This window comes from Salmo salar, chromosome ssa13 (assembly GCF_905237065.1).
Source record: "Salmo salar chromosome ssa13, Ssal_v3.1, whole genome shotgun sequence".
NCBI classification, from domain to species: Eukaryota; Metazoa; Chordata; class Actinopteri; order Salmoniformes; family Salmonidae; genus Salmo; species Salmo salar.
Window position 1 is genome coordinate 81649202 of NC_059454.1, and position 27505 is coordinate 81676706.

Consider the following 27505-nt stretch of genomic DNA (forward strand, 5'->3'; position numbering starts at 1 on the left):
ATTATGCTTTGGGGGTATTTTTCTGCTAAGGGGACAGGACAACTTCACCGCATCAAAGGGACGATGGACGGGGCCATGTACCGTCAAATCTTGGGTGAGAACCTCCTTCCCTCAGCCAGGGCATTGCAAATGGGTCATGGATGGGTATTCCAGCATGACAATGACCCAAAACACACGGCCAAGGCAACAAAAGAGTGGCTCAAGAAGAAGCACATTAAGGTCCTGGAGTGGCCTAGCCAGTCTCCAGACCTTAATCCCATAGAAAATCTGTGGAGGGAGCTGAAGGTTCGAGTTGCCAAACGTCAGCCTCAAAACCTTAATGACTTGGAGAAGATCTGCAAAGAGGAGTGGGACAAAATCCCTCCTGAGATGTGTGCAAACCTGGTGGCCAACTACAAGAAACGTCTGACCTCTGTGATTGCCAACAAGGGTTTTGCCACCAAGTACTAAGTCATGTTTTGCAGAGGGGTCAAATACATATTTCCCTCATTAAAATGCAAATCATTTTATATCATTTTTGACGTGCGTATTTCTGGATTTTTTTGTTGTTATTCTGTCTCTCACTGTTCAAATAAACCTACCATTAAAATTATAGACTGATCATTTCTTTGTAAGTGGGCAAACGTACAAAATCAGCAGGGGATCAAATACTTTTTTCCTCCACTGTATGTATTCTTGAGCAGGGGGACCTTGCGGGCGCTGCAGGATTTCAGTCCTTCACGGCGTAGTGTGTTTTCTTGGTGACAATGGTCCCAGCTGCCTTGAGATCATTGACAAGATCCTCCCATGTAGTTCTGGGCTAATTCTTCACCGTTCTCATGATCATTGCAACCCCACGAGGTGAGATCTTGCATGGAGCCCCAAGCCGAGGGATATTGACAGTTCTTTTGTGTTTCTTCCATTTGTGAATAATCGCACCAAATGTTGTCACCTTCTCACCAAGCTGCTTGGCGATGGTCTTGTAGCCCATTCCAGCCTTGTGTAGGTCTACAATCTTGTCCCTGACATCCTTGGAGAGCTCTTTGGTCTTGGCCATGGTGGAGAGTTTGGAATCTGATTGATTGATTGCTTCTGTGGACAGGTGTCTTTTTTACAGGTAACAAACTGCGGTTAGGAGCACTCCCTTTACGAGTGTGCTCCTAATCTCAGCTCATTACCTGTATAAAAGACACCTGGGAGCCAGAAATCTTTCTGATTGAGAGGGGGTGAAATACTTATTTCCCTCATTAAAATGCAAATCAATTTATAACATTTTTGACATGCGTTTTTCTGGATATTTTTGTTGTTATTCTGTCTCTCACTGTTCAAATAAACCTACCATTAAAATTATAGACTGATCCTTTCTTTATCAGTGGGCAAACGTACAAAATCAGCAGGGGATCAAATACTTTTTTCCCCCACTGTACATTGAGAGAATGGGTTCAGAATGTAGGTATCAATGAAATAAAGCCATCTAAATATATGCATTTTCATCTCTGTTTCAGCTCACCAACAGGAAGATTAAAATATACTATGATCTTGTAGATTATTTAGGAAAATGTTATGGTTAGGAAAGTATGCATGAATCATAAACAAAAACTGTGTTTTGAAAGTTGTCATATTCACGTTCAATCCATGAAATATTGGAATGTGGAAAAAAGTGTACAACTGTATGACAATGGTCCAGTCTTTGTGAACCGTGCGCCAGGCTCCAGGTTTAAACTGCTATGTGTGGTCTGAATTACATAATGATTCAAATAGGCTACATGTCCCAAATTATTGCACAACGTTAACCTAATATGATCCACTAATGCTAGTGACCCTCAGGAACAAATATACAGAAAGGTAAACGGAATGGAATGGAATAATGCACAATGTAAGTTACAAATTTAAGAAAACTAACACTAAAGTGACAGTTATAACTGTATGCGGGTATTACTGACGGTAGTTCTTGATAGTGCCTACAATTTTCCATGATACAAATTGTAAAATGAAATGGAGAAAAGCCTGGGTATATAATTAAAACATTCTAAAGCGCATACATCAACTCGGCAGGTTCAGCCCTGCAGAAGTCTATAGCTTGAGTCTCCAAATTTAGTCCACGCAAATTATGAGGGCACACAATAAAAATTCTGAATAACGGCACAGCTATTTATGGCTTACTTCACTGTGGAAAAGGGGCCACAATACATGTCATGTTGATATGATTTTCAGTTTGCTTCCATATGACTGGTTTTCATAAATTACAGTGCATGGAGAATGCTGTTATTGTTATCGGGAAAAATTAAGTAGAATAGTAGATGCTTTTCCCACTTGGAAGGTTCGCTCAACCTTAATCATTTTCTTGCACGTAAAGGTGGTAGAATTATGAGGGAATTAAATCACAGTCAGAAAACAACATTTCTGTAGACACACATTTCTCAGATCTCCACCCACGAACAAATAGCGGGTGAATAGCATGCTTTCTCCTGCTTAAGGTAAAGGTCAAAATATGTATAGAGAGAAAATTGCATAAATGGGGAATTACGTTCCATTTACGAATACTTAACTCAGGTCGGAATCGGCCCCTAAGTGAATATGTATAGAGAGCTTAGAGAACTGTTTTATAAATTAGCGTTAAGTGTAATAGTGTGTTTTGTTTGCAAACATTTATGTTATAATAATCAGATTTCAACATATTACTACATTTTGAATTCAGTGTTCAAGCTTTTGGCTGGAATTGTTAACTAAACATAATTGATTACCACTTACTATAAATTAGTATAAGTTATTGTTGTCATATCACATTCCATTTAGATTTCCCCATTCTGATACGACCATAGGAAGGTCAAGAATCAAAAATAATACGATTTTATTTTGTATTTTTTTATTCTGTGGGCAACACTTTTCATTACTATTATCCTTACACCATGTATTAATGTATCTACTTTAGTAACCAAAATATAACTGTACTAAACCATGTTCGTTCAGAATGTGCTTCTTCTATGTGTACACGCAGTGGTGTAAAGTACTTAAGTAAAAATACTTCAAAATACTACTTAAGTAGTTGTTTTGATTATCTGTACTTTACTTTACTATTTATATTTTTGACAACTTTTACTTTTACTTCACTTCATTCCTAAAGAAAATCATGCACTTTTTACTCCATACATTTTCCCTGACACCCAAAAGTACTCGTTACATTTTGAATGCTTAGCAGTGTAGGGAAATGGTCCAATTCACAGACTTATCAAGAGAACATCCCTGGTCATTCCCACTGTCTCTGATCTGGTGCACTCACTAAAGACAAATGCTTTATTTGTAAATTATGTCTGAGTGTTGGAGTGTGCCCTTGGCTAAACACACATTTAAAATTCAAGAAAATTGTGCCGTCTGGTTTGCTTAATAGAAGGAATAAGAAATAATTTATACTTTTACTTTTGATAATTACGTATAATTTAGCAATAAAATGTACTTTTGATACTTAAGTATATTTAAAACCAAATACTTTTAGACTTTTACTCAAGTAGTATTTTACTGGGTGACTTTCACTTTTACTTGAGTCATTTTCTATTAAGGTATCTTTACTTTTACTCAAGTATGACAATTGGGTACTTTTTTCACCACTGTGTACACAATGTCTTTCTCTGTCTGCACTCGGTTTGTCTAAGTTCCTATCAGGCTCACTGGCCCAGCCCTATCACCTTCTTCATCATCCAGGGCCTGGCCAGTCTGGTGGAAAACAGAATGGTTCTGTTTGTCATCTTCCTGCTGGCCTATTCCATCATCCTAGGAGGAAACAGCAGGATCATCTGGTATTGTACACTGTACACGCACACCCCTGCACATCGACTCGGTACTGGTACCCCGTGTATATTGCCAAGTTATCGTTACTCATTGTGTATTTATTCCTTGTGTTGTTATTTTTTTATTCCTTGTGTTTTTATTATTATTTTCTATTTTTTCTGTTATTTCTATGTTTTCTACTATTTCTATTTTTCTCTCTGCATTGTTGGGAAGGGCCTGTAAGTAAGCATTTCACTCTTAGTCTACACCTGTTGTTTACAAAGCATGTGACAAAAAAACATTATGTTATAAAAGAGAATGGGTGTTGTAGTAAGTGTAAGTGATCAAAAAGTTTCCTTCAGGTCAGCTCACTGAGGGCCTGTAGACTACACTATACTCCTCAGGAGTCAGGACTCTTGAATCCAGATTCTTCCCTGGATGAGTCACATTGTCGGTAAAAACTCCCTGCTGGGCCTATCTATTACATCACTGTCTAATCCCTCTCTTTATCTCATCCTTTAGCTGTGGACTGACACGAAGCTGGGCTCCCCCATGTACTTCTTCCACAACCTGTCCTTCATGGAAATGGTCTACACCACAGTCACTGTCCCCAACATGTTGTCAGGCTTCCTGACTGAGGTCAAGACTGTTTCCGTCCCCGGCTGCTTCCCCCAGATGTACTGCTTCATCCAGATGGCCGTCAACAACCATGCCCTGCTGACCGTCATGGCCTATGACTGCTATGTGGCCATCTGTAATCCTCTCCTCTACACTGCTGCGATGACCCAACCTGTCCGCCTGCCCTTCATCATCAGGGCATGGACCTTAGGCGCCATCTGAACCCTCCTGGCCACTGCCATGGCAACGCGGTTTTTGTTTTGCAAACCCAACTTGGTGCGCCACTGCTTGTCCGATCCATCCTCGGGTGGTGGACAGTATCATGTCGCGGTCTTTTGCCCTTGTAGCGCTGCTCACCACGGCGTGCTCATCTTTACTTCCTACATCCTCATCGGTGTGGTGATGGCTAAAATGGGTGCCGCCCAGCGACTCCTACCTTGTGGGAAACTTCTCTCCAGAGGTGACCCTCCTCTTCATTCTCTTTCTCCCCCTTCCCCCTCCCTCTCTTCCGATGTCTGTTTAACTCTGCCATCAGACATCTTTCAGTCAACACTGTGAATTCTACAATCACCAGCTGAAGAGTTTGACTGATATTTGTGCCATTACTCTGGTTACCCATGTCCTCTGATTTGTGTCCTTTCACTGTTAATGTCTACCAGTATGCAAAATGGGTTCCCACCAGGAGATGGCAGTGTTGTATTATTTGTGTGTCGCATATTGTACTGATGCTCTTCAGTAGTTGTTGGTTGAGAGAGGTTTGTGTCATGGTGGCAGGGCTGTGATAATCCTAATAACAGGGTTGGGGTCAATTTCATTTAAATTGCAGTCAATTCAGAAATGTATTCATACAAATTCCAATTCAAATAATTTTTTCCTTATTGAAAAGCGTGGGCAGGAATTGGAATTTCAGAGTACTTCCTGAATTGACTGGAATTTAAATGGAATTGACCCCAACCCTTCCTAATAATGCTGTGTAAATGTTTATGGGCAAATATTATCCAGGTCGTGCTGTTAATAATGTTGTGATAAGGTTGGATAACATTGTGTTGATGTTGTAGGTGCGTATCATTGTTGTATAATAATGTGTAACTTAGCATTTATTCTATTTTTTGGGGGTGGAGAGGTATCATTGTCACATTGCGGTTGTCTTAATGTTGTATTAATGTTGTGTTATTGTTGTAGGTGTGTATCATCGTGTCAGTGCTGTACTCAGCTCTGACTCCTTTCATGAAAGGCTATCCCAGAGCCATCTCACTGCAGGGCCGCAGAAAACTCAACACGCTGTCCTGGCCACAAAATAGTAAGCAAATTCTCCTGACTGCAAAACGCTCAATACAGTCTACTTTTAAAATACTAAAGAAAAAAAGATGTTGATGCTGGATAGTAAACAATGCCAGAAAAGCCTTTGTGCCAACAAACTTCCAGAAGTAATCAAGGCACTATCATTTAATGTAAAAATTCAAAATCCTTTATTGTTTTACGGATTATGCATGGCAAAAACCACAGACGTGTTGCGGCTGCAACAGCCTTCATCAGGGTGATAAAGACTATCGGTGGAGAAACATTTACATTTAAGTCATTTAGCAGACGCTCTTATCCAGAGCGACTTACAAATTGGTGCATTCACCTTATAATATCCAGTGGAACAACCACTTTACAATAGTGCATCTAAATCTTTGAAACAGGTGTATATAACAGGTGTATATGCCAACTCTCACAGGAAGTGACTCAATTCATTACCATATGTAATAGAATTGGGAAAAAACACATTCAAGATACAGAGATACAGAAAACAAAAAAAGATTGAACAAAAAATAAACCACATATCTCTTACAGGAAGGAAGAATAACTTCCCATGTGGTAACTGCAATCACTGCCATCATATCGTAAAAACAAATACCAAGTGCAATCGTTTGTCAACTGCAACACTACCTACTGTATATGGTGTACAGGCTGGAGTGCCCATGTGGGTTCTTTTCCATAGGACGTACTAAGAGAAGTCTCAAGGACAGGGTGTCTGAACATGCTTATGCTATTAGAACTGCTAACGATAAGTTTCCGATGGCTAAACATTACAGACATGCTGGCCATGGCAGCCCAAACTCTCTGATAGCAATGGCCATCTCAAACAGCTCCTACAACTTGAAACGTTCTGGATCTTTAAATTAAGTCAACTGTATTGCAGGGTCTAAATTAGGAAATTTTTTATTTACCCTTCCTGTAAGATATATGTGATTTACTTTCTGTTCTAATTTTTTTGTTCTCCATTCTTATTTAAGTTTGGTAACATGAACTCATGTGTACACAGTATGTATTTTTCTTTTATGATTTAGCATTTATTTTGAGGTGTTGTATTCTCGTTATGCAATGTTTGTTTTGTTTATCTCTGTATCTTTAATGTGTTTTTTCCCAAAAAGTTTTTTTTGCCTTTACATTTTAAATGGAGGCCGTCATTGTAAATAAGAATTTGTTCTTTGTTCTTAACTGACTTGCCTAGTTAAATAAAGATTAAATAATATATATATATGGTAATGAATTGAACCACTTCCTGTAAAAGTTGGGATATACACCTGCTTGTTCAACAATATTCTTTGTCACCCGGATGAAGGCTGTTGTAGCCGCAACGCAGTGGTTTTTTATTCTCGCCAAACATAAGCCTTAAAACAACAAAGGCTTTTAAAAATGTTTTACACTAAAGGAGATCATTGATTAACTATAAACCAAAGAAGTGCTCCTCTTCTGTGCCTCTACTTTTAAAATAGTTTAGTATGGGCTAAAAAGGGTAATCATTTTCAGATTCCAAAATAATACCAAGTCACTACTTTCAATTATTGATTGTTTTTTGGGAAGGCAGAAAAACTAAATGTTTAACGCTCTTAGAAACTAAACCGAACAACATTATTGTTCACCATTTGGTTCATGATGTACATTGCACAACTGTATACATTTGATTTAATAGTTTATTGATAAGGAACACAAAAATAATTACACCTGTACATTCCTGTTAATTTGCATTGTACAGACTACCAGATACACAGTACTATATGTTTTGTAATTATACATGTTTTTAATTAATCTAAAAGAAACCAAAGAGTAATCGTTAGGTGATTTCTTGTGTACCTACAATCTGACAATGTTCTTTCTAAATATCAGGGAAATAGCACACTGTAAAATAAAGTATCCACACACCATTCAAGGGTGGCTATATGTTATACATTTTAAAACATATTTTTAATGTGAAATATCATTGTAGAAATCATGGTTTTCAATTAATTTTAGCATCCAATTCAAGAAAACTGGTCCCTCAGGTGGTGGCTGAGAAGACACCCCACCCTTGTTTCATGAATGCCACACACAGTTCTCATCATATGATATATCATATATTTTCCTGTCAGATTTAACACATCATGTGGACACCTTGGCTCTGTGAAACACTCTAAATATCCTCTGTTTAATCTCTTTAGTCTGTAAACCATATATTATGGGGTTGAGACAAGTAGGGACCACACTACCCAGAACACTGCTCACTTTGCGCAGGTCTGCAAAGGCTGGGAAGCGGTGGAGGACGATAATGGTAAACCCACATCCCAGCACGATGAGGTAGACCAGTAAGTGTGTGCTGCAGGTCGTCAGGGCCTTGCTGTTTAAAGAGCTGTTTTTACTGCTCAGACATACAATGGCGATCTTGAGATAGGTGAGACTGATGCTGCCTATGGACGAGACAAACAGCACAACAGTAAAGATTAAGCCATATATGTTATTTATGAACACGTTCTCACAGGAGAGCTTGAATAAGGAGGCGTTGTCGCAGTACGGGTTAAATATGTTAGACCTGCAGCGTGACAGGCGGATGGTGAGGCCCAGCAGAATCCCCACTAAGACTATGGCCACCCCCCAGGCAGACATAGACAACCTGATAACCATTTTGTTTGTCATGATGGTAGCATACCGCAGGGGGTTGCAGATGGCCACATACCTGTCAAAGGCCATGATCATGAGAACGGTGTGTGATGTCGTAGCATAAACATGAGTATAGAAAGCCTGAATGACACACTCCATGTAAGTGATATAACGCTCAGGAGCTGCGGTCAAAATGTCCCATAACAGACGAGGTATCATCGCTGTAGCACCGACTATGTCATTAAGAGGCAGGTTGCAGAAGAGGATGTACATGGGCTGGTGCAGGCTCCTCTCCATGGAGATCAATACTATGAGTCCGATGTTGGTCACCATTGTGAAGATGTAGATAATGAGGAAGAGGCTGAAGGCAGGGTACGAGGACTGTTGTGTGACCTTTAACCCCTCCAGGAGGAGAACGTGGTTAGGGTACGTGTGGTTCTCCATTCGTCAGTCAGGGGGTAGCTCAGAATCTAGAGAAAATAATTTGAAAAGATTAGTTGTACAACTTGGGGAATCAGTTTCAAAACACAAACTGTAAAAGCATCTAATGTTTTTGTGGTAGCAGTAGCAGATAAACAGTTTTCTTAAAGGGGCAGACTGTGGGGCAGCTGCCCTGCCAGTTCATTTGGAAAACAGCTGAGGTATGGAGCTTTTTCGGGGTTAGCTTCTATCCAGCTCCAGCTGGTAGCTGTATAGCTATCATCAGTCAGACGAGATGTAGCTAGCTTGCAAAGAAAGCTATACATTGTTATGGAAGGTTTACATGACACAAGTGATCTCAGCTATTTAGCTAAATAGCTATGTTCTGCAAACAGCTGACCTAAGTAAGTTAATGTCCTTACTTGATAGCCAGATAACTAAACATTACCCAAATAAGATTGTATGTACGGACATTTCATACATCAAAACATATTAAATTATATATATGAATCACTCGATTCCACACTAGATAGCAAAATAATAACTGTCCTTGACATGAAGAGTTGAAGTTAAGCACTAACATAAGCAAGTAGGTCTCCTACAGCTTTCTTCAGTGTCTTCAGTGTTCCAAGTTGATTCCTGTGTTCTATCCCACCTCTCCAGACTTACTACAGAAACAACATCACAGCCTTTTATTTACAACAAAACCCACAATGTGATGACGAATATGTCAGTCAAGATGTAAACATGTACGTCATGACTCCATTGACACAAATTGCCAGTAGAAGCTAATGAGGAAAGTAACAAACATGGCTTGTGGGATGTTGTCCACTTGGGCTTTGCAAATTTACAAAATATTACAAGGTCATTTGTCTTCAAGAGATTAAAGGGGAAGTTCAGTAGTTTACAACTTGATGTTAGATGGTTCGTCACCCTGACCAGAAGGAACTGTAATCCATGGTTTAGTTTTCTTTAAACAGCCACAAATGTCAGCTAGCTTTAGCCACCACCATCTAACAATCAATCAAAGTAATAGGGGCATGTGTGAATTATTTTGTATTTTTTAAGGTCCATTATGTAGCTTTGTGAGTGACCTCACCAAATTCACATAGAACTGTGAGTTATAGATCAGTCATTCTTATTGAAAGCAAGTCTGATAAGTGGTAGATCCGTTCTATGCCCCAGCAAACAGGGGACGTCTAAGGATATTAGGCAACGTTCCCTTTAGGTCCCTTTAAAGATTTTCTGAAACGTTCTGAAAATGTTTTAGGAACATTAAGACATCATGTTAACTTCAGGATCATAAGAAGACATTCAGTACAGGTCCCCGTTTGGTCAAGGTATAATTTTATAATAAGGTATTTTGATGTCCATTAGGGAACCTTATGAAAAGGTTCCTCTTTGGTTCTGATAGGACGTTATCCATGGGACATTCAATAACCACAAGCGGAAATTTCATGGTGGTCAAAGGGGACATCGCATGATGGTCCAATGGGAACATTCAGGACCTTTTTAGGACATTCTCTCACAAAATGTCCTTGGGGATGTCACTGGAACAAACCAAGAACTAGATAAAAACCTCCAGCTAATCATGACACAATGTTCCGAGAATGTCCTAAAAACGTCCTTGGGGATGTTGCTGGAACAAACCGTAAACTAGAAAAGAACTCAAGGAGACCATGACACAATGTTCTGAGAACCTCCTAAGGATGTCACTGGAACAAACCGGGAACTAGAAAAAACCTCCAGGGGACCATGGCACAACGTACTGACCACTTTAGGAAACCATTTCGTGAAGTTCCCGGGGACGTCCTAACGTCAAATTTAGGTTTGCAGGGGTGGTATTTCTATGCTTCTCCTTCTTAAGTCTCGCTTTTGTCTCTTTTTACTTTTGTTTTTTTCACCAGCAAGTATTGGGTACAGCCTATTTTTTGATACTATGTTGAAATTGTTTCATACATAATGGCCCTGTGATTTGACATATTGCACTCTACACAGTGTTGCTTTTTGTACTGATGTACAGTACCAGTCAAAAGTTTGGACGCACCTGCTCATTCCAGGGTTTTCTTTATTTTTACTATTTTCTACATTGTATAATAATAGTGAAGACATCAAAACTATGAAATAACACATATGTAATCATGTACTAACCCAAAAAGGGTTAAACAAATCAAAATATACACTGCTCAAAAAAATAAAGGGAAAACTTAAACAACACATCCTAGATCTGAATGAAAGAAATAATCGTATTAAATACATTTTTCTTTACATAGTTGAATGTGCTGACAACAAAATCATACAAAAATAATCAATGGAAATCCAATTTATCAACCCACGGAGGTCTGGATTTGGAGTCACACTCAAAATTAAAGTGGAAAACCACACTACAGGCTGATCCAACTTTGATGTAATGTCCTTAAAAAAAGTCAAAATGAGGCTCAGTAGTGTGTGTGGCCTCCACGTGCCTGTATGACCTCCCTACAACGCCTGGGCATGCTCCTGATGAGGTGGCGGATGGTCTCCTGTGGGATCTCCTCCCAGACCTGGACTAAAGCATCCGCCAACTCCTGGACAGTCTGTGGTGCAACGTAGCGTTGGTGGATGGAGCGAGACATGATGTCCCAGATGTGCTCAATTGGATTCAGGTCTGGGGAAGGGGCGGGCCAGTCCATAGTATCAATGCCTTCCTCTTGCAGGAACTGCTGACACACTCCAGCCACATGAGGTCTAGCATTGTCTTGCATTAGGAGGAACCCAGGGCCAACCGCACCAGCATATGGTCTCACAAGGGGTCTGAGGATCTCATCTCGGTACCTAATGGCAGTCAGGCTACCTCTGGCGAGCACATGGAGGGCTGTGCGGCCCCCCAAAGAAATGCCACCCCACACCATGACTGACCTACTGCCAAACCGGTCATGCTGGAGGATGTTGCAGGCAGCAGAACATTCTCCACAGCGTCTCCAGACTCTGTCACGTCTGTCACGTGCTCAGTGTGATCCTGCTTTCATCTGTGAAGAGCACAGGGCGCCAGTGGCAAATTTGCCAATCTTGGTGTTGTCTGGCAAATGCCAAACGACCTGCACGGTGTTGGGCTGTAAACACAACCCCCACCTGTGGACGTCGGGCCCTCATGCCACCCTCATGGAGTCTGTTTCTGACCATTTCAGCAGACACATGCACATTTGTGGCCTGCTGGAGGTCATTTTGCAGGGCTCTGGCAGTGCTCCTCCTGCTCCTCCTTGCACAAAGGCGGAGGTAGCGATCTTGCTGCTGGGTTGTTGCCCTCCTACGGCCTCCTCCATGTCTCCTGATGTACTGGCCTGTCTCCTGCTCTGGACACTACGCTGACAGACACAGCAAACCTTCTTGCCACAGCTCGCATTGATGTGCCATCCTGGATGAGCTGCACTATCTGAGCCACTTGTGTGGGTTGTAGACTCCGTCTCATGCTACCACTAGAGTGAAAGCACCGCCAGCATTCAAAAGTGACCAAAACATCAGCCAGGAAGTATAGGAACTGAGAAGTGGTCTATGGTCACCACCTGCAGAACCACTCCTTTATTGGGGGTGTCTTGCTTATTGCCTATAATTTCCACCTGTTGTCTATTCCATTTGCACAACAGCATGTGAAATGTATTGTCAATCAGTGTTGCTTCTTAAGTGGACAGTTCGATTTCACAGAAGTGTGATTGACTTGGAGTTACATTGTGTTGTTTTTGTGTTCCCTTTATTTTTTTGAGCAGTATATTTTATATTTGACATTCTTTAACCTGTTATGGCTAGGGGGCAGTATTTTCACGGCTGGATAAAAAACGTACCCGATTTAATCTGGTTACTACTCCTGCCCAGTAACTAGAATATGCATATAATTATTGGCTTTGGATAGAAAACACTCCAAAGTTTCTGTTTGAATGGTGTCTGTGAGTATAACAGAACTCAAATGGCAGGCAAAAACCTGAGAGATTCCTTTACAGGAAGTGGCCTGTCTGACCATTTCTTGAACTTCTTTGCCATCTCTATCTTTTACAAAGGATCTCTGCTCTAACGTGACACTTCCTACGTCTTCCATGGGCGCTCAGAGCCCGGGAAAAAACTGAATTTCGTCATCCCAGCCCCAGGCTGAAACACATTATCGCCTTTCTCAAGTGGCCGATCAAGGGACTGTGGGCTTAGGCGCGTGCCCTGGCCGCCCCCGTCTTTGTGATTTTTCCTCTGTTTGCCGAAAAGGAGATTCCCGGTCGGAATATTGTCGCTTTTTTACGAGATAAATTGCGTAAAAATTGATTTTAAACAGCGGTTGACATGCTTCGAAGTACGGTAATGGCATATTTAGATTTTTTTGTCACGAATTGCGCCATGCGCGCGACCCTGATTTACCATTTCGGATAGTGTCTGGGACGCACGAACAAAACGCCACTATTCGGATATAACGATGGATTATTTTGGACCAAACCAACATTTGTTATTGAAGTAGCAGTCCTGGGAGTGCATTCTGACGAAGACAACAAAAGGTAATCAAACTTTTATAATAGTAAATCTGATATTGGTGAGTGCTAAACTTGCCGGGTGTCTAAATAGCTAGCCCGTGATGGCTGGGCTATGTACTTAGAATATTGCAAAATGTGCTTTCACCAAAAAGCTATTTTAAAATCGGACATATCGAGTGCATAGAGGAGTTCTGTATCTATAATTCTTAAAATAATTGTTATGCTTTTTGTGAACGTTTATCGTGAGTAATTTAGTAAATTGTTAGCAAATTCCCCGGAAGTTTTTGCTAATGCTAATGTAAAAAGCTGTTTTTTGATATAAATATGAACTTCATTGAACAAAACATGCATGTATTGTATAACATAATGTCCTAGGTGTGTCATCTGATGAAGATCATCAAAGGTTAGTGCTGCATTTAGCTGTCTTCTGGGTTTTTGTGACATTATATGCTAGCTTGAAAAATGGGTGTCTGATTATTTCTGGCTTGGTACTCTGCTGACATAATCTAATGTTTTGCTTTCGCTGTAAAGCCTTTTTGAAATCGGACAGTGTGGTTAGATTAACGAGAGTCTTGTCTTTAAAATGGTGTAAAATAGTCATATGTTTGAAAAATTGAAGTTTTTGTATTTTTGAGGAATTTGTAATTCGAGCCACGCCTATCATTGGATATTGGAGCAGGTGTTCCGCTAGCGGAACGTCTAGATGTAAGAGGTTAAAGTAGCCACCCTTTGCCTTGATGACAGCTTGCACATGCTTAGCATTCTCTCAACCAGCTTCATGAGGTAGTCACCTGGAATGCATTTCAATTAACAGGCGTGCCTTGTTAAAAGTACATTTTTGGAGCCAATCGGTTGTGTTGGGACAAGGTAGGGGTGGTATACAGAAGATAACCCTTTTTGGTAAAAGACCAAGACCATGTTATGGCAAGAACAGATCAAATAAGCAAAGAGAAACGACAGTCCATCATTACTTTAAGACATGAAGGTCAGTCAATCCGGAACATTTCAAGAACTTTGAAAGTTTCCTCAAGTGCAGTCGCAAAAACCATCAAGCGCTATGATGAAACTGGCTCTCATGAGGACCGCCACAGGAAAGGAAGACCCAGAGTTACCTCTGCTGCAGAGGATACGTTCATTAGTTACAAGCCTCAGAAATTGCAGCCCAAATAAATGCTTCACAGAGTTCAAGTAACAGACACATCTCAAGAGCAACTGTTCAGAGGAGACTGTGTGAATCAAGCCTTCATGGTCAAATTGCTGCAAAGAAACCACTACTAAAGGACACCAATTAGAAGAAGAGACTTGCTTGGGCCAAGAAACACGAGCAACGGACATTTGACCGGTGGAAATCTGTCCTTTTGGTCTGATGAGTCCAAATTTGAGATTTTTGGTTCCAACTGCCATGTCTTTGTGAGAGGCAGAGTAGGTGAATGGATGATCTCTGCATGTGTGGTTGAAGCATGGAGGAGGAGGTGTGATGGTGTGGGTGTGCTTTGCTGGTGACACTGTCAGTGATTTATTTAGAATTTAAGGCACACTTTTAACCAGCATGGCTACCACAGCATTCTGCAGCGATACACAATCCCATCTGGTTTGGGCTTAGTGGGACTTTCATTTGTTTTTCAACAGGGCAATGAACCAACACATCTCCAGGCTGTGTAAGGGCTATTTGACCAAGAAGGAGAGTGATGGAGTGTTGCATCAGATGACCTGGCCTCCATAATCACTGACACACTGTGTACCGACACACACATGCAACATGGCGCCAACAGAGATGGTCACCTTGATTCACGTTCTTAGGAAATTATTGTTGTGTCTTTGGCTATGCCGGATTAAGTGATATGACATGCTATTCTATAAGATAATTTCTCTGTCATTAAAATTACTTGATTAAGCTAATCATGTAAATGTAATTAGCTAGAAAGTCGGGGAACCATGAAAGAATGTTTATAGAGCTGTTATCTTCCGAATAAACTCTTAATAAAGACCTGGTAATCTTTTACCTCAATAGCAGTCAATATTTAATCGTTACCTTATTTAGTCTCATCTGAAAGTTGTAAATTCTTGGTTATCTTCACAAACCCTGGCTAACAAGTTGAATCAGCAATACAAAATTTGGTTTAATTATTTATTTACTAAAAACCTAAATAATCACACAGAATTACATCTACACAGAATGGATCATACATTGATTACAAATTATGTCATAAAGGAAAACGTCCCTAGCGGACGGAGCAGATATGACGGTTGGTTACACAAAGAAAGGGGGTTGGGTTTTGAATGAAAGAGCGGGAAGACTGAGGAACAAAAAGATTTTGTGTCTCTATCGGGCCGTAGGCAGCTACTCTATCGTAAATACAGAATCTCATGCATTCTAAATAACCTCCCATTTGGAAAAGAAAAATGCAAAAAATATTTACTCTGAGCTGCGCTTTGATTGGTTGGTCGTAGATGTAAGGGAACACCCCCCTGAAATGGACAAAACAACATGGCAACATATTGGCACCGCACGAATCATACACCCTAATGCCAATACCACCCAATTTGGTCCACATTTATCCAAATCATATTGCAAATTTCATATTGAAAATGCCAAGTGTAACACCCCAAAAAAGTCAACACCCAAGGGTCAAATTTTGATAAAATGAACAAAAAAATGGAAAACTTATCACCCCCTTAAAAAAGTGCTTTCTGGACCGTTAAAAAAATTATATATATTAGATTTTTATGTCAATTACACATGTATAAGAGCTGTATGAACATACTTTTGACATATTTTATTGACATAATTTTTTGGGTTGTTTTTGCTTGTGCATAAGGCATATGTTTTGTGCATTTGGAATATGATTTCATAGGAAGTCAAAAGTGACATTTTTTTGCCAAATGCCATTAGAAATGTCCAAATGAAATGTCCAATTCTTTTTTTGTCAATTATGAAAGTATTGAATGTGCCAAATCACAGCAAATATCCAATAGATGGCGAACGCTCTCCACAGTGAATTTTCTTATTGCAAATGTAACAATATATTTTTTTGTCAATTATACATGTATGAAAGTATTGAATGTGCCAAATCAGGATGTTTGTCCGTTTGCCATATACAATCATAGGAAGTCGGTTTCCAAACCCAAAAGTCAGTGAACCATGTCCAAATGGCATTTATACTGCCCAAATGATATATAGCCCTATGTTAACCTCTCTGGGCTAGGCGGGATGAAATCGTCCCACCTACGCAACAGCCAGTGTAATCCAGTGGCGCGATTTTCAAATACCTTAGAAATGCTATTACTTCAATTTCTCAAACATATGACTATTTTACAGCATTTTAAAGACAAGACTCTCGTTAATCTAACCACACTGTCCGATTTCAAAAAGGCTTTACAACGAAAGCAAAACATGTCAGCAGAGTACCCAGCCAGAAATAATCAGACACCCATTTTTCAAGCTAGCATATAATGTCACAAAAACCCAGAAGACAGCTAAATGCAGCACTAACCTTTGATGATCTTCATCAGATGACACACCTAGGACATTATGTTATACAATACATGCATGTTTTGTTCAATCAAGTTCATATTTATATCAAAAAACCAGCTTTTTACATTAGCATGTGACGTTCAGAACTAGCATACCCCCCACAGACCTCCGGTGAATTTACTAAATTACTCACGATAAACGTTCACAAAAAACATAACAATTATTTAAAGAATTATAGATACAGAACTCCTTTGTGCAATCGAGGTGTCCGATTTTAAAATAGCTTTTCGGTGAAAGCACATTTTCAATATTCTCAGTAGATAGCCCAGCCATCACGGCCAGCCATTTAGACACCGACCAAGTTTAGCCCTGACCAAACTCCGATTTACTATTACAAAAGTTTGATTACCTTTGTTGTCTTCGTCAGAATGCACTCCCAGGACTGCTACTTCAATAACAAATGTTGGTTTGGTCCAAAATAATCCATCGTTATATCCAAATAGCGGCGTTTTGTTCACGCGTTCCAAGACACTATCCGAAGTGTAAATAAGGGTCACGAGCATGGCGCAATTCGTGACAAAAAAATTCTAAATATTCCATTACCGTACTTCGAAGCATGTCAATCGCTGTTTAAAATCTATTTTTATGCCATTTTTCTCGTAAAAAAGTGATAATATTCCGACCGGGAATCTGCGTTTAGGTAAACTGAGGAAAGAAAACAAAGCATTCGGTCGACGCGGGCACGCGCCTGAGTCTCACAGTACTGTAACCAGCCACTACCCAAACGCGCTACTTTTTTTCAGCCAGAGCCTGCAAAGCCACGATTCAGCTTTTTGCCGCCTTCTGAGAGCCCATTGGAGCCTTAGGAAGTGTCACGTAATAGCAGAGATCCTTTGTTTTGGATAGAGATGACAAAGAAGGCCAAGAAATGGTCAGACAGGGTACTTCCTGTACAGAATCTTCTCAGGTTTTGACCTGCCATTTGAGTTCTGTTATACTCACAGACACCATTCAAACAGTTTTAGAAACGTTGGAGTGTTTTCTATCCAAAGCCAATAATTGTATGCATATTCTAGTTACTGGGCAGGAGTAGTAACCAGATTAAATCGGGTACGTTTTTTATCCAGCCGTGTCAATACTGCCCCCTAGCCCTAACAGGTTAAGCCATGAATCAACCTAGATGGTCTATTTGTCATGTATGATGAGGGAGAAGTGGGACTCTGTTGTTTTTTAACGATTTTCTGAAAAATGTCCAAAATGATCATTACCATCACGAATTTGACATGCTCAAAAATACTGCAGAAATGCAAAATTGACTGGCCCGATGAACTCAGGATGGCCGGGCAGTGACTGCGGTTCCTCTCCATCGCTCGTTGTGGGGTTTTCATCATGTCCATTTAGTGATGTTTTTCACTATTTTTCACTAAGTCAGCGTCCATCAGTCAATTAGATGTCATTCTGACACCAAACTGATACCATCTGACACCAAATCCACTTTTTACAACTCGTTTAGAAGCCAACTATCACATATATCAGAGCAGGCCCATAATTCACAGCGCCTTCAGTTTTAACCATAAAAAAACATAAAACACATAGTTACGTTCTAGCTGCGGGTCCAGCTCTGACATTATGTGTAGGCCTATGTGAGGCAACCCCGAATCCCAAGTTTCGGCTTGATAGGTCATTCGGTGTCCGAGCAACGGCTTTAATTGGTGCTGAAAATCCACTTTTTCAGGGCATTGATACGGAGTCCTTGAATGACCTATCGGACAGAAACGTTGGGGTCCGTCTCTATGGGCCGAGGCAGTTTCAATGCACCGAGTCTTGCGACTCTGGGTCATTTCTAAATGTCGCCATTTTCATGATGGTCAAAATTAATTGAACATATTGCAAATGTACAAGGCTGTTTCTCGGTCTGAGAACCTTCTAGAGCCACATAACTCACCGTGCACTATCGACTTCAGCTCTAGAACAGGTTTCTAAAGTTTCAGAGCTCTAGGTCTGACGGTTCTTGAATCGTTTGAATGAAGGTAACTATTACAGGCACTGTAAGCCTCTAAGCCCCACACTATGTCACTATGTCCTAGCTGTGTGTGTGTGTGTTAGTTTTTGCAAATCTGATGGGATAAATGACTGATTTACAGTTCATGAGGGTTACCTAGTCACACATATGAAGTTTTGGAAATATGTGACTTTTTTAACCCTTCAAAACAGCAACTGTGACCCCAATTTAAGGCACTTCCGGTTGGCACAAAAAGCTTAGAATCGACACACGTTGTCATTGGGGTAGGCTTTCACAGAATCCTGAGTTTTAAGTCTTTACGTTAAGAATTGACTGATTTACACAGGGTTGAATTGAGTAATTTTCACAATCTGCAGGTTGGTTATATCAAAACAGCTTTAGGGTGTTTTTAACAACTTCCGGTTGCTCCAGGAAGCTTCAAATCGACACACGTTGTCATTGGGGTAGGCTTTCACAGAATCCTGAGTTTTAAGTCTTTACCTTAAGAATTGATTGTGGACTACAGGAAAAGAAGGACACGCCCTCATTCTCATCGACTGGGCTGTAGTGGAGCAGGTTGAGAGATTCAAGTTCCTTGGTGTCCACATCAACAATAAACTAGAATGGTCCAAACACACCAAGACAGTCGAGAAGAGGGCACAACAAAGCCTATTCCCCCTCAGGAACCTAAAAAGACTTGGCATGGGTCCTGAGATCCTCAAAAGGTTCTACAGCTGCAACATCGAGAGCATCCTGACTGGTTGCATCACTGCCTGGTACGGCAATTGCTCGGCCTCTGACCGCAAGGCACTACAGAGGGTAGTGCGTACTGCCCAGTACATCACTGGGGCTAAGCTGCCTGCCATCCATGACCTCTACACCAGGCGGTGTCAGAGGAAGGCCCTACAAATTGTCAAAGACCCAAGCCACCCCCGTCATAGACTGTTCTCTCTACTACCGCATGGCAAGCGGTACCGGAGTGCCAAGTCTAGGACAAAAAGGCTTCTCAACCATTTTTACCGCCAAACCATAAGACTCCTGAACAGGTAATCAAATGGCTACCTGGACTATTTGCATTGTGTGCCCCCCACAACCCCCCCCAACCCCTCTTTTTACGCTGCTGCTACTCTCTGTTTATCATATATGCATAGTCACTTTAACTATACATTGATGTACATACTACCTCAATTGGGGCGACCAACCAGTGCTCCCACACGTTGGCTAACCGGACTATCCTCATTGTGTCCCACCCACCACCCGCCAACCCCTCTTTTACACTACTGCTACTCACTGTACATCATATATGCATAGTCACTTTAAGCAAATCTACATGTACATACTACCTCAATCAGCCTGACTAACTGGTGTCTGTATGTAGCCTTGCTACTTTTATAGTCTTGCTACTGTATATAGCCTGTATTTTTACTGTTGTTTTATTTCTTTACCTACCTATTGTTCACCTAATACCTTTTTTACACTATTGGTTGAGCCTGTAAGTAAGCATTTCACTGTAAGGTCTACACCTGTTGTTTTCGGCACACGTGACAAATAAACTTTGATTTGTTTTGATCTGCCACCACCCCTTCAACTGAGATGATGTGGCCCAGATACTGTACTTGAGAGGCAAAGAGATTGCACTTGGAGGGCTTGACCTTGAGATTGGCTTGGGCAGCTTGGAAAGAACTTCATCCAAACAGAGGAGATGTTCTTGAAAGGCACGACTGAACACAATAATGGCATCCAAATAAACTAAACAGGTGGTCCACTGTGAATCTGCTAGGACTACCCCCATCAACCTCTAGTAGGTACTTGGTGTGTTGCATAGACCAAAACTTAAAACGTTGAATTGAAAATAAGCCCTGTCTGGTAGAAAACTCAGTTTTTTTATCTGTCTTTGGGGTCCACCTCAATTTGCCTGTAGCCACTGTCAAGAGCATCGTCAATTCTCGAGAGCGGATAAGCGTCTTTATCAGTGACATCATTGATTCTCTGATAATCAGCACAGAAGCGTAAAGTTCCATTTTTTTTTTTTTACCAGAACAACAGGGGCTACCCAGGGGTTTACATGAGGGGCGGATGATGCCATGATCTTGCATTTGCTCAATGTGGTCTATAGCTACCTGTTGCAGTTTGAGGTGGATTTTGCGCAGGCCCATTTTAATGGGTTTGCGTTACCGGTATCTATATGATGCATCGAAAGGCAAGTTCACCTAGATCCGTACTCCTGTACTAAAAACAAAAGTGTGACGATGGAGCAGTTCCCAACTGGAATGAAGTTCGGCCAGTTCAAAACGTCTCTCTTCTGAACCAAATTGCACCACAAGCAATGTTCCCTCATTTAGAGGGAATATTTAATCTACAGTGCATTCAGAAAGTATTCAGACCCCTTGACTTTTTCCCTTATTTTGTTAAGTTACAGCCTTATTCTAAAATTAATTAAATATTTTTTCCCCTATTCGATCGACACACAATAGCCCATAATAACAAAGCAAAAACTGGTTTTTAGAAATATGTATTAAAAACTGTAAATATCACATTTACATAAGTATTCAGACCCTTTACTCAGTACTTTGTTGAAGCACCTTTGGCAGTGATTACAGCCTCGAGTCTTCTTGGATATGACACTACAAGCTTGGCACACATGTATTTGGGGAGTTTCTCCCATTCTTCTCTGCAGATCCTCTCAAGTTCTGTCTGGTTGGCTGGCTGGGGTGCATCGCTGCACAGCTATTTTCAGGTCTCTCTAGAGATGTTTGATCTGATTCAAGTCCGGGCTCTGGCTGGGCCACTCAATCACATTCAGAGACTTGTCACGAAGCCACTCCTGCATTGTCTTGTTTGTGTGGAAGGTGAACCTTCACCCCAGTCTGAGGCCTTGAGCGCTCTAGAGCAGGTTTTCATCAAGGATCTCTCTGTACTTTGCTCCGTTTATTTTTCCCTCGATCCTGACTCATCTCACAGTCCCTGCTGTTCAAAAACATCCCCACAGCATGATGCTTCACAGTAGGAATGGTCTTGGCCAGGTGATGAGCGGTGTCTGGCTGCTTCCAGACGTGCCGTTTGGCATTCAGGCCAAAGAGTTTAATTTTGGTTTCATCAGACCAGAGAATCTTGTTTCTCATGGTCTGAGCGTCCTGTAGGTGCCTTTTTGGCAAACTCTAAGCGGGCTGTCATGTGCCTTTTACTGACGAGTGGCTTCCGTCTGGCCACTCTACCATAAAGGCCTGATTGGTGGGGTGCTGCAGAGATGGTTGTCCTTCTGGAAGGTTCTTCCATCTCCACAGAGGAACGCTGGAGCTCTGTCAGAGTGACCATTGGGTTCTTGGTCACTTCCCTGACCAAGGCCCTTCTCCCCCGATTGCTCAGTTTGGCCGGGCGGCCAGCACTAGGAAGAGTCTTGGTGGTTCCAAACTTCTTCCATTTAGGAATGATGGAGGCCACTGTGTTTTTCGGGAACTTCAATGCTGCAGAAATAATTGTGTATCCTTCCCCAGATCTGTGCCTTGACAAAATCCTATCTCGGAGCTCTACAGACAATTCCTTCAACCTCGTGTCTTGGTTTTTGCTCTGACATGCACTGTCAACTGTGGGACCTTACATAGACAAATAATGTACAATTTACCACAGGTGGACTCCAAACAAGTTGTAGAAAATCTCAAGGATAATCTACTGTGGCAAGAAAAAGTTGGCTAGGCCTAATCACCCAACATCAGTGCCCGACCTTACTAATGCTATTGTGGCTGAATGGAAGCATGTCCCCGCAGCAATGTCCAACATCTATTGGAAGGCCTTTCCAGAAGAGTGGAGGCTGTTAGCAAAGGGGGGACCAACTTAGAATGAGATATTCGACGAGCAGCTGTCCACATACCTTTGGTCATGTAGTGTACTTTACTGCGGGGTTTACAACTCTATCAGAGTGATCAGTAACAAGTTTGGGTTGGTTAGCGTCATACAGCAACAAGAGAGGCAGCTGCTTTCCCATTAGTTGGCAGCATCTTTCCTCCAGATTTTGCTAGAAGGTCATTGCCAAGGACAATCTCTTGCAGAATATCTGCAAATAAGAATTCAGCAACTACAGCTAAGGATCCAAATTGACAAACAGTTCCGCCAATGGTCCTGGATCTCATTTTCCACCCCATTAGTTACAACAACTCTGCCCTGGTAACACAACAACTCAGTGTATCCATTAGTTATTTTTAGCCATATATGCTTGGGGGCAATGGAAACTTGATCCCCGATATCAACTAGTAGACAAGTGTCCCACCCACTTAGTTTAGCATTGAGGTACACCCCAGAAGTGTTCTTGTCTCATGGAAAGGCCAGTCTAGAAGAAGGAGGAAGGGAGTGAGCATTTGGCCTGCCGTGCAAGCCCCCTCTAGTTTCCTGCACGGTTACATCCACATTCCCAGACGACTTTGCCCGGCCTCTATTCCATAAGCAAACCCACTTTGTCCCATGGGCAGAGGGGGCACTAGTCATGTGTACGGGGTCGGCCAGTCTATTGGGGGGAGGGGTTTGGCCCTTTTTTTACCTCTGTGTGCTAGGATTTGACCTCTTGTCGAAGCCCTTCTACTACACCAAGGAAAACCTCCATTTGAGCATCACTAGATGACTGCACCGACACGCACCGAATCCTAGCATCGGGGATTATGTGACTATGTTCCAAACTCCTGATGACTTCCATCTCGTAAGCAATACTTCCATCGTAGAGGGCCTAGCAGACCGGAGAATCGATGACTTCCATCTCGTAAGCAATACTTCCATCGTAGAGGGCCTAGCAGACCGGAAAATCGCAAGTCCCCACTACATACATATCCAATAAAACGATCACGTGTAAACAGATCCAGAGTAGTGGCATCTGCAGTTGGGTACGCTTTTTCTATTAACCAACATAGAGCATTGGCAAATTCACAGGCTGTTTCATTATGCAGTCTCATCTTAGCCAGGAAGTTCCCATTGTGACTGTCACAAGGGTCAAAACATTTCCCCATAGCATTTTTCAAGTGCGTGTAGTCACTTCCACCCTCAATGTAAAGAACGCTATAAATGTTCGAGCCCGCCCTGTTAGCAACAAAGACATAAATTTGAACTTGAGCCCATCATTCCAATTGTTTACCTCTGTGGTCATTTCAAACTGTCCAGCCCAATCAGACCATTCCTGCCCCATACCGATAAATGTTTCTGGCATAAAGACAGAGAACACAGATGGCATATTGAAAGGGGCGGGGGCTGCCATCTGGGCCACACTTGTGCCGAAGTTTGGTGAGTCCTCATCGTTTGACATCCCACCGCTGCCACCAGTGTAATAAAGCTAGCTAGACCACCAGAGAGGTGGGGAAAGTACTGGATTGAGCAGAGTAGCGTGACGCAGCCACCACCTTTGTTTGACTGGTATGGTCCGGCATCAGAGGATAAGGCACCAAATCTCAACACAGCTATAGCAAACAATCATCTTTATTAACTACACAATTTCATAAGACAGAGTGCATGCAATACTAGGCCACCTACTAAATTCCTGCAGTCTCTGTGACCTAATCAGAAGTGCTGCAATTATCCGAAGGTGTAAGGCACACAAGCTATTAAGTGCGATAAAACGCTAAAACGTGACACTACACACACTAGTGAGGTATACAGTTAAGGAGAACTGATCATCCAAGGTTCTACTACTACTTCTCTGCAAACCGGGCCTAGCCCAATGAAATGCAATTCTACAAACATGCAAATTAGAAGTACACTTAGCTCTCCCAGCTGACTGGAACAACAACTAGGCTATACTCAAATTCAGGTTGATCAATGTACGTTTTAGCCTGATTAATTACGTAGAATTGAGGAGCGCACTACACTTGCAGCGTGCTCTGTTTACAAACACTGATAAAGCCTAGCTAAATAATTTGCATGTCCAAGAACACACTACAACACGCAGTGCGGTCTGTTCCCAAAAGCCGGGGAGATGGCTCACACTCCTAGCAACCCCACTATCTTATCTGGTTCTCTAAATTCCCCCTCACTACCTGTCTTCGTTGCCAGCTGCCCGAGCCAGCAGCGAACATCAACCTCTCCCTGTTAAAACCTCTTAGATGCAAAGTCCCCTGTTTTGAGGACCTGCATGGTTCTGGTACTGGTTCCGACATTTTCACTTAGAAATTGATAAATTGATATGTAGACACCATAGATCGAGCGGTAGCCCTGATTCTCACGAAACCAGGAGTATGTATCTTCTGCCTGCAGGATGTGAAATCTGACACTACTTTAAGATGGCATATCCATCCTACCATTTAATTCGCTCTTCCGACTTTCCATCAACTCCTGGGGGAACCCTACTTCACAGCCACTAACAACGCATTTGCCTGGGGGTGATTACGGTCATCTATTGTATTTCATGAACATGTGTACATGTCTAGACGATAGTGACACATCCACTTAGCTAGATGTGGCTAGGGGGTGGTTATAGAATTTATTTCACATGACCCATCAATTTAGACAAGTGTGTCTGGGTAAGATTCATCTAATTATTCTAAAATATTTATCTGGACACTTTCTATTTTGCTACTATTGCAAGTAACCATTTTACTGTACTGTTTCCACCTTCTGTATCCTGTGCATGTGACAAATAAACATTGATTTTATTTAATATAGTGTGTGTTTACCAGAGAAGGTTATGTGAAGAACAACATGCAACCTGAACCAAAGTCAGATTAGGATATAGGCCAAAGACTAGATAAAGTGTATTTTTGCTACTACTTTCACCACTTCTAGTATTGAAATCTTTGGTTGTTTACTACATTACCTTACACACTCTGTTGAGCACATGGCCTCATTTGTAAATCCTTAAAGAGATGGGTGGGAATAAGGATTAAGAGGCTGTGAATGATTCTGAATTGGTGTAGACACAGAAGAGCTCTCCAGTAGGTACCAAATCATTGAAGTAAAGTTTTCTCAAAAGTGGGGCTACAAGTTTATCAACTGTTTAAGCAGAATTATTTTCCCATGGTTCCTGCAGTGTGTGCCCCCCACAACCCCCCCAACCCCTCTTTTTACGCTGCTGCTACTCTCTGTTTATCATATATGCATAGTCACTTTAACTATACATTCATGTACATACTACCTCAATTGGGCCGACCAACCAGTGCTCCCGCACATTGGCTAACCGGAATATCTGCAGTGTTGTGACGGTCGTCGTAAAGAGGAGACCAAGGTGCACCGTGGTGAGTGCTCATGATACATTTATTTTAACTCAGAACACTAAATCAAAACAATAAACAGGAAACGACCGTCACGTTCTGCAGGCTAAACTGAGCTGTACAAAAACAAGATCCCACAACTGAAAGTGGGAAAAAGGGCTGCCTAAATATGATTCCCAATCAGAGACAACGATAGACCGCTGCCTCTGATTAGGAACCATACTCGGCCAAACAACAAAGAAATAGAAAGCATAGAATGGAAAATAAAAATAAAAAATCTAGAATGCCCACCCAAATCACACCCTGACCTAACCAAAATAGAGAAATAAAAGGGCTCTCTATGGTCAGGGCATGACAGTACCCCCCCCCCCCCAAATGTGCGGACTCCCGGTCGCAAACCTGAACCTATAGGGGAGGGTCCGGGTGGGCATCTACCCATGGTGGCGGCTCCGGTTCGGGGAGTAGCCCCCGCTCCGCCTGCTGATCCATCTGCTTTTGTACCACTGGACCGAGGATCATCGCCGGAGGCTATGTACTGCGGGCCGCCGCTGGAGGCTCCGGGCTGCTGGCCGCCGCTGGAGGTTCCGGACTGCGGGCCGTCTCAGGATGTTCCGGACTGGGGACCGTCGCAGCAGGCAACATGCCATGGATCATCACTGCAGGCTCTGCGCCATGGATCACCACTGGAGGCTTTGTGCCATGGATCATCACTGGAGGCGCCGGGCCATGGCTCATCCCTACAGGCTTCTTGCCATGGATTATCACTGGAGGCTCCGGGCCATGGATTATCACTGGAGGCTTCGGGCCATGGATTATCACTGGAGGCTTCGTGCCATGGATCATCACTACAGGCTCCGGGCCATGGATCATCACTGGAGGCTTCGTGCCATGGATCATCACTGGAGGCTTCGTGCCATGGATCATCACTGGAGGCTTCGGACCATGGATCATCACTGGAGGCTTCTTACGTGGAGCCGGAACAGGTCTCACCAGACTAAGGAACGTCGCTGGAGGCCCCGGACTGGGGAACGTCACTGGAGGCTCCGGACTGGGGAACGTCGCTGGAAGCTCTGGACTGGGGAATGTCGCTGGAGGCTGGGTGCGCAGAACAGGCACAGGGTATACTGGGATGTGGAGGCGCACTGGAGGTCTGGAGCTTATGGCTGGCACAACCCGTTCTGGCTGGATGCTTACTTTAGTTCGGCAAGGACGGGGCGCTGGCACAGGACGAACTGGGCTGTGCAGGAGCACTGGCGCAGGATATACTGGGCGTTGGAGGCGCACTGGAGGTCTGGAGCTTATGACTGGCACAACCCATGCTGGCTGGATACCCCCCGTAGCCTGACAAGTGCGGGGCGTTGGAACAGGTCGCACTGATTTGTGCTGGCGAACTGGGGGTACCGTGCGTAGAGCTGGCGCAGGATAACCTGGGCCAAAGAGACGCACCAGAGACCAGGAACGCTGAGCCGGCACAATCCTTCCTGGCTGAATGCCAACACTAGCACGGCCACTGCGGGGAGCTTGCACAGAGCGCACCGGGCTGTGGCTGCGCACTGGAGACACCGTGCGCATTACCACATAACCTGGTGCCTGACCAGTCCTAATCTCCCCACGGTAAGCACGGGGAGTTGGCTCAGGTCTCCACCCTGACTCTGCCAATCTCCCCGTGTGCCCCCCC

At 42.5% G+C, this 27505-nt stretch overlaps 1 protein-coding gene across 1 annotated transcript in view; it reads right to left on the reverse strand.

Moving 5' to 3' along the window:
- Positions 1-5856: 5856 nt before the first annotated feature.
- Positions 5857-27505, reverse strand: part of LOC106567905 (olfactory receptor 146) — a 54712-nt gene continuing 33063 nt past the window's right edge. Inside the window, exons 3-4 of the mRNA XM_014137787.2 lie at positions 9264-9350; positions 5857-8732 (exon numbers count right to left, since the gene is read on the reverse strand). Coding sequence (XP_013993262.1) covers positions 7768-8706 — 939 coding nt within the window. The 5' untranslated portion in view covers positions 8707-8732; positions 9264-9350 and the 3' untranslated portion in view covers positions 5857-7767. The remainder of the gene's footprint in view (positions 8733-9263; positions 9351-27505) is intronic.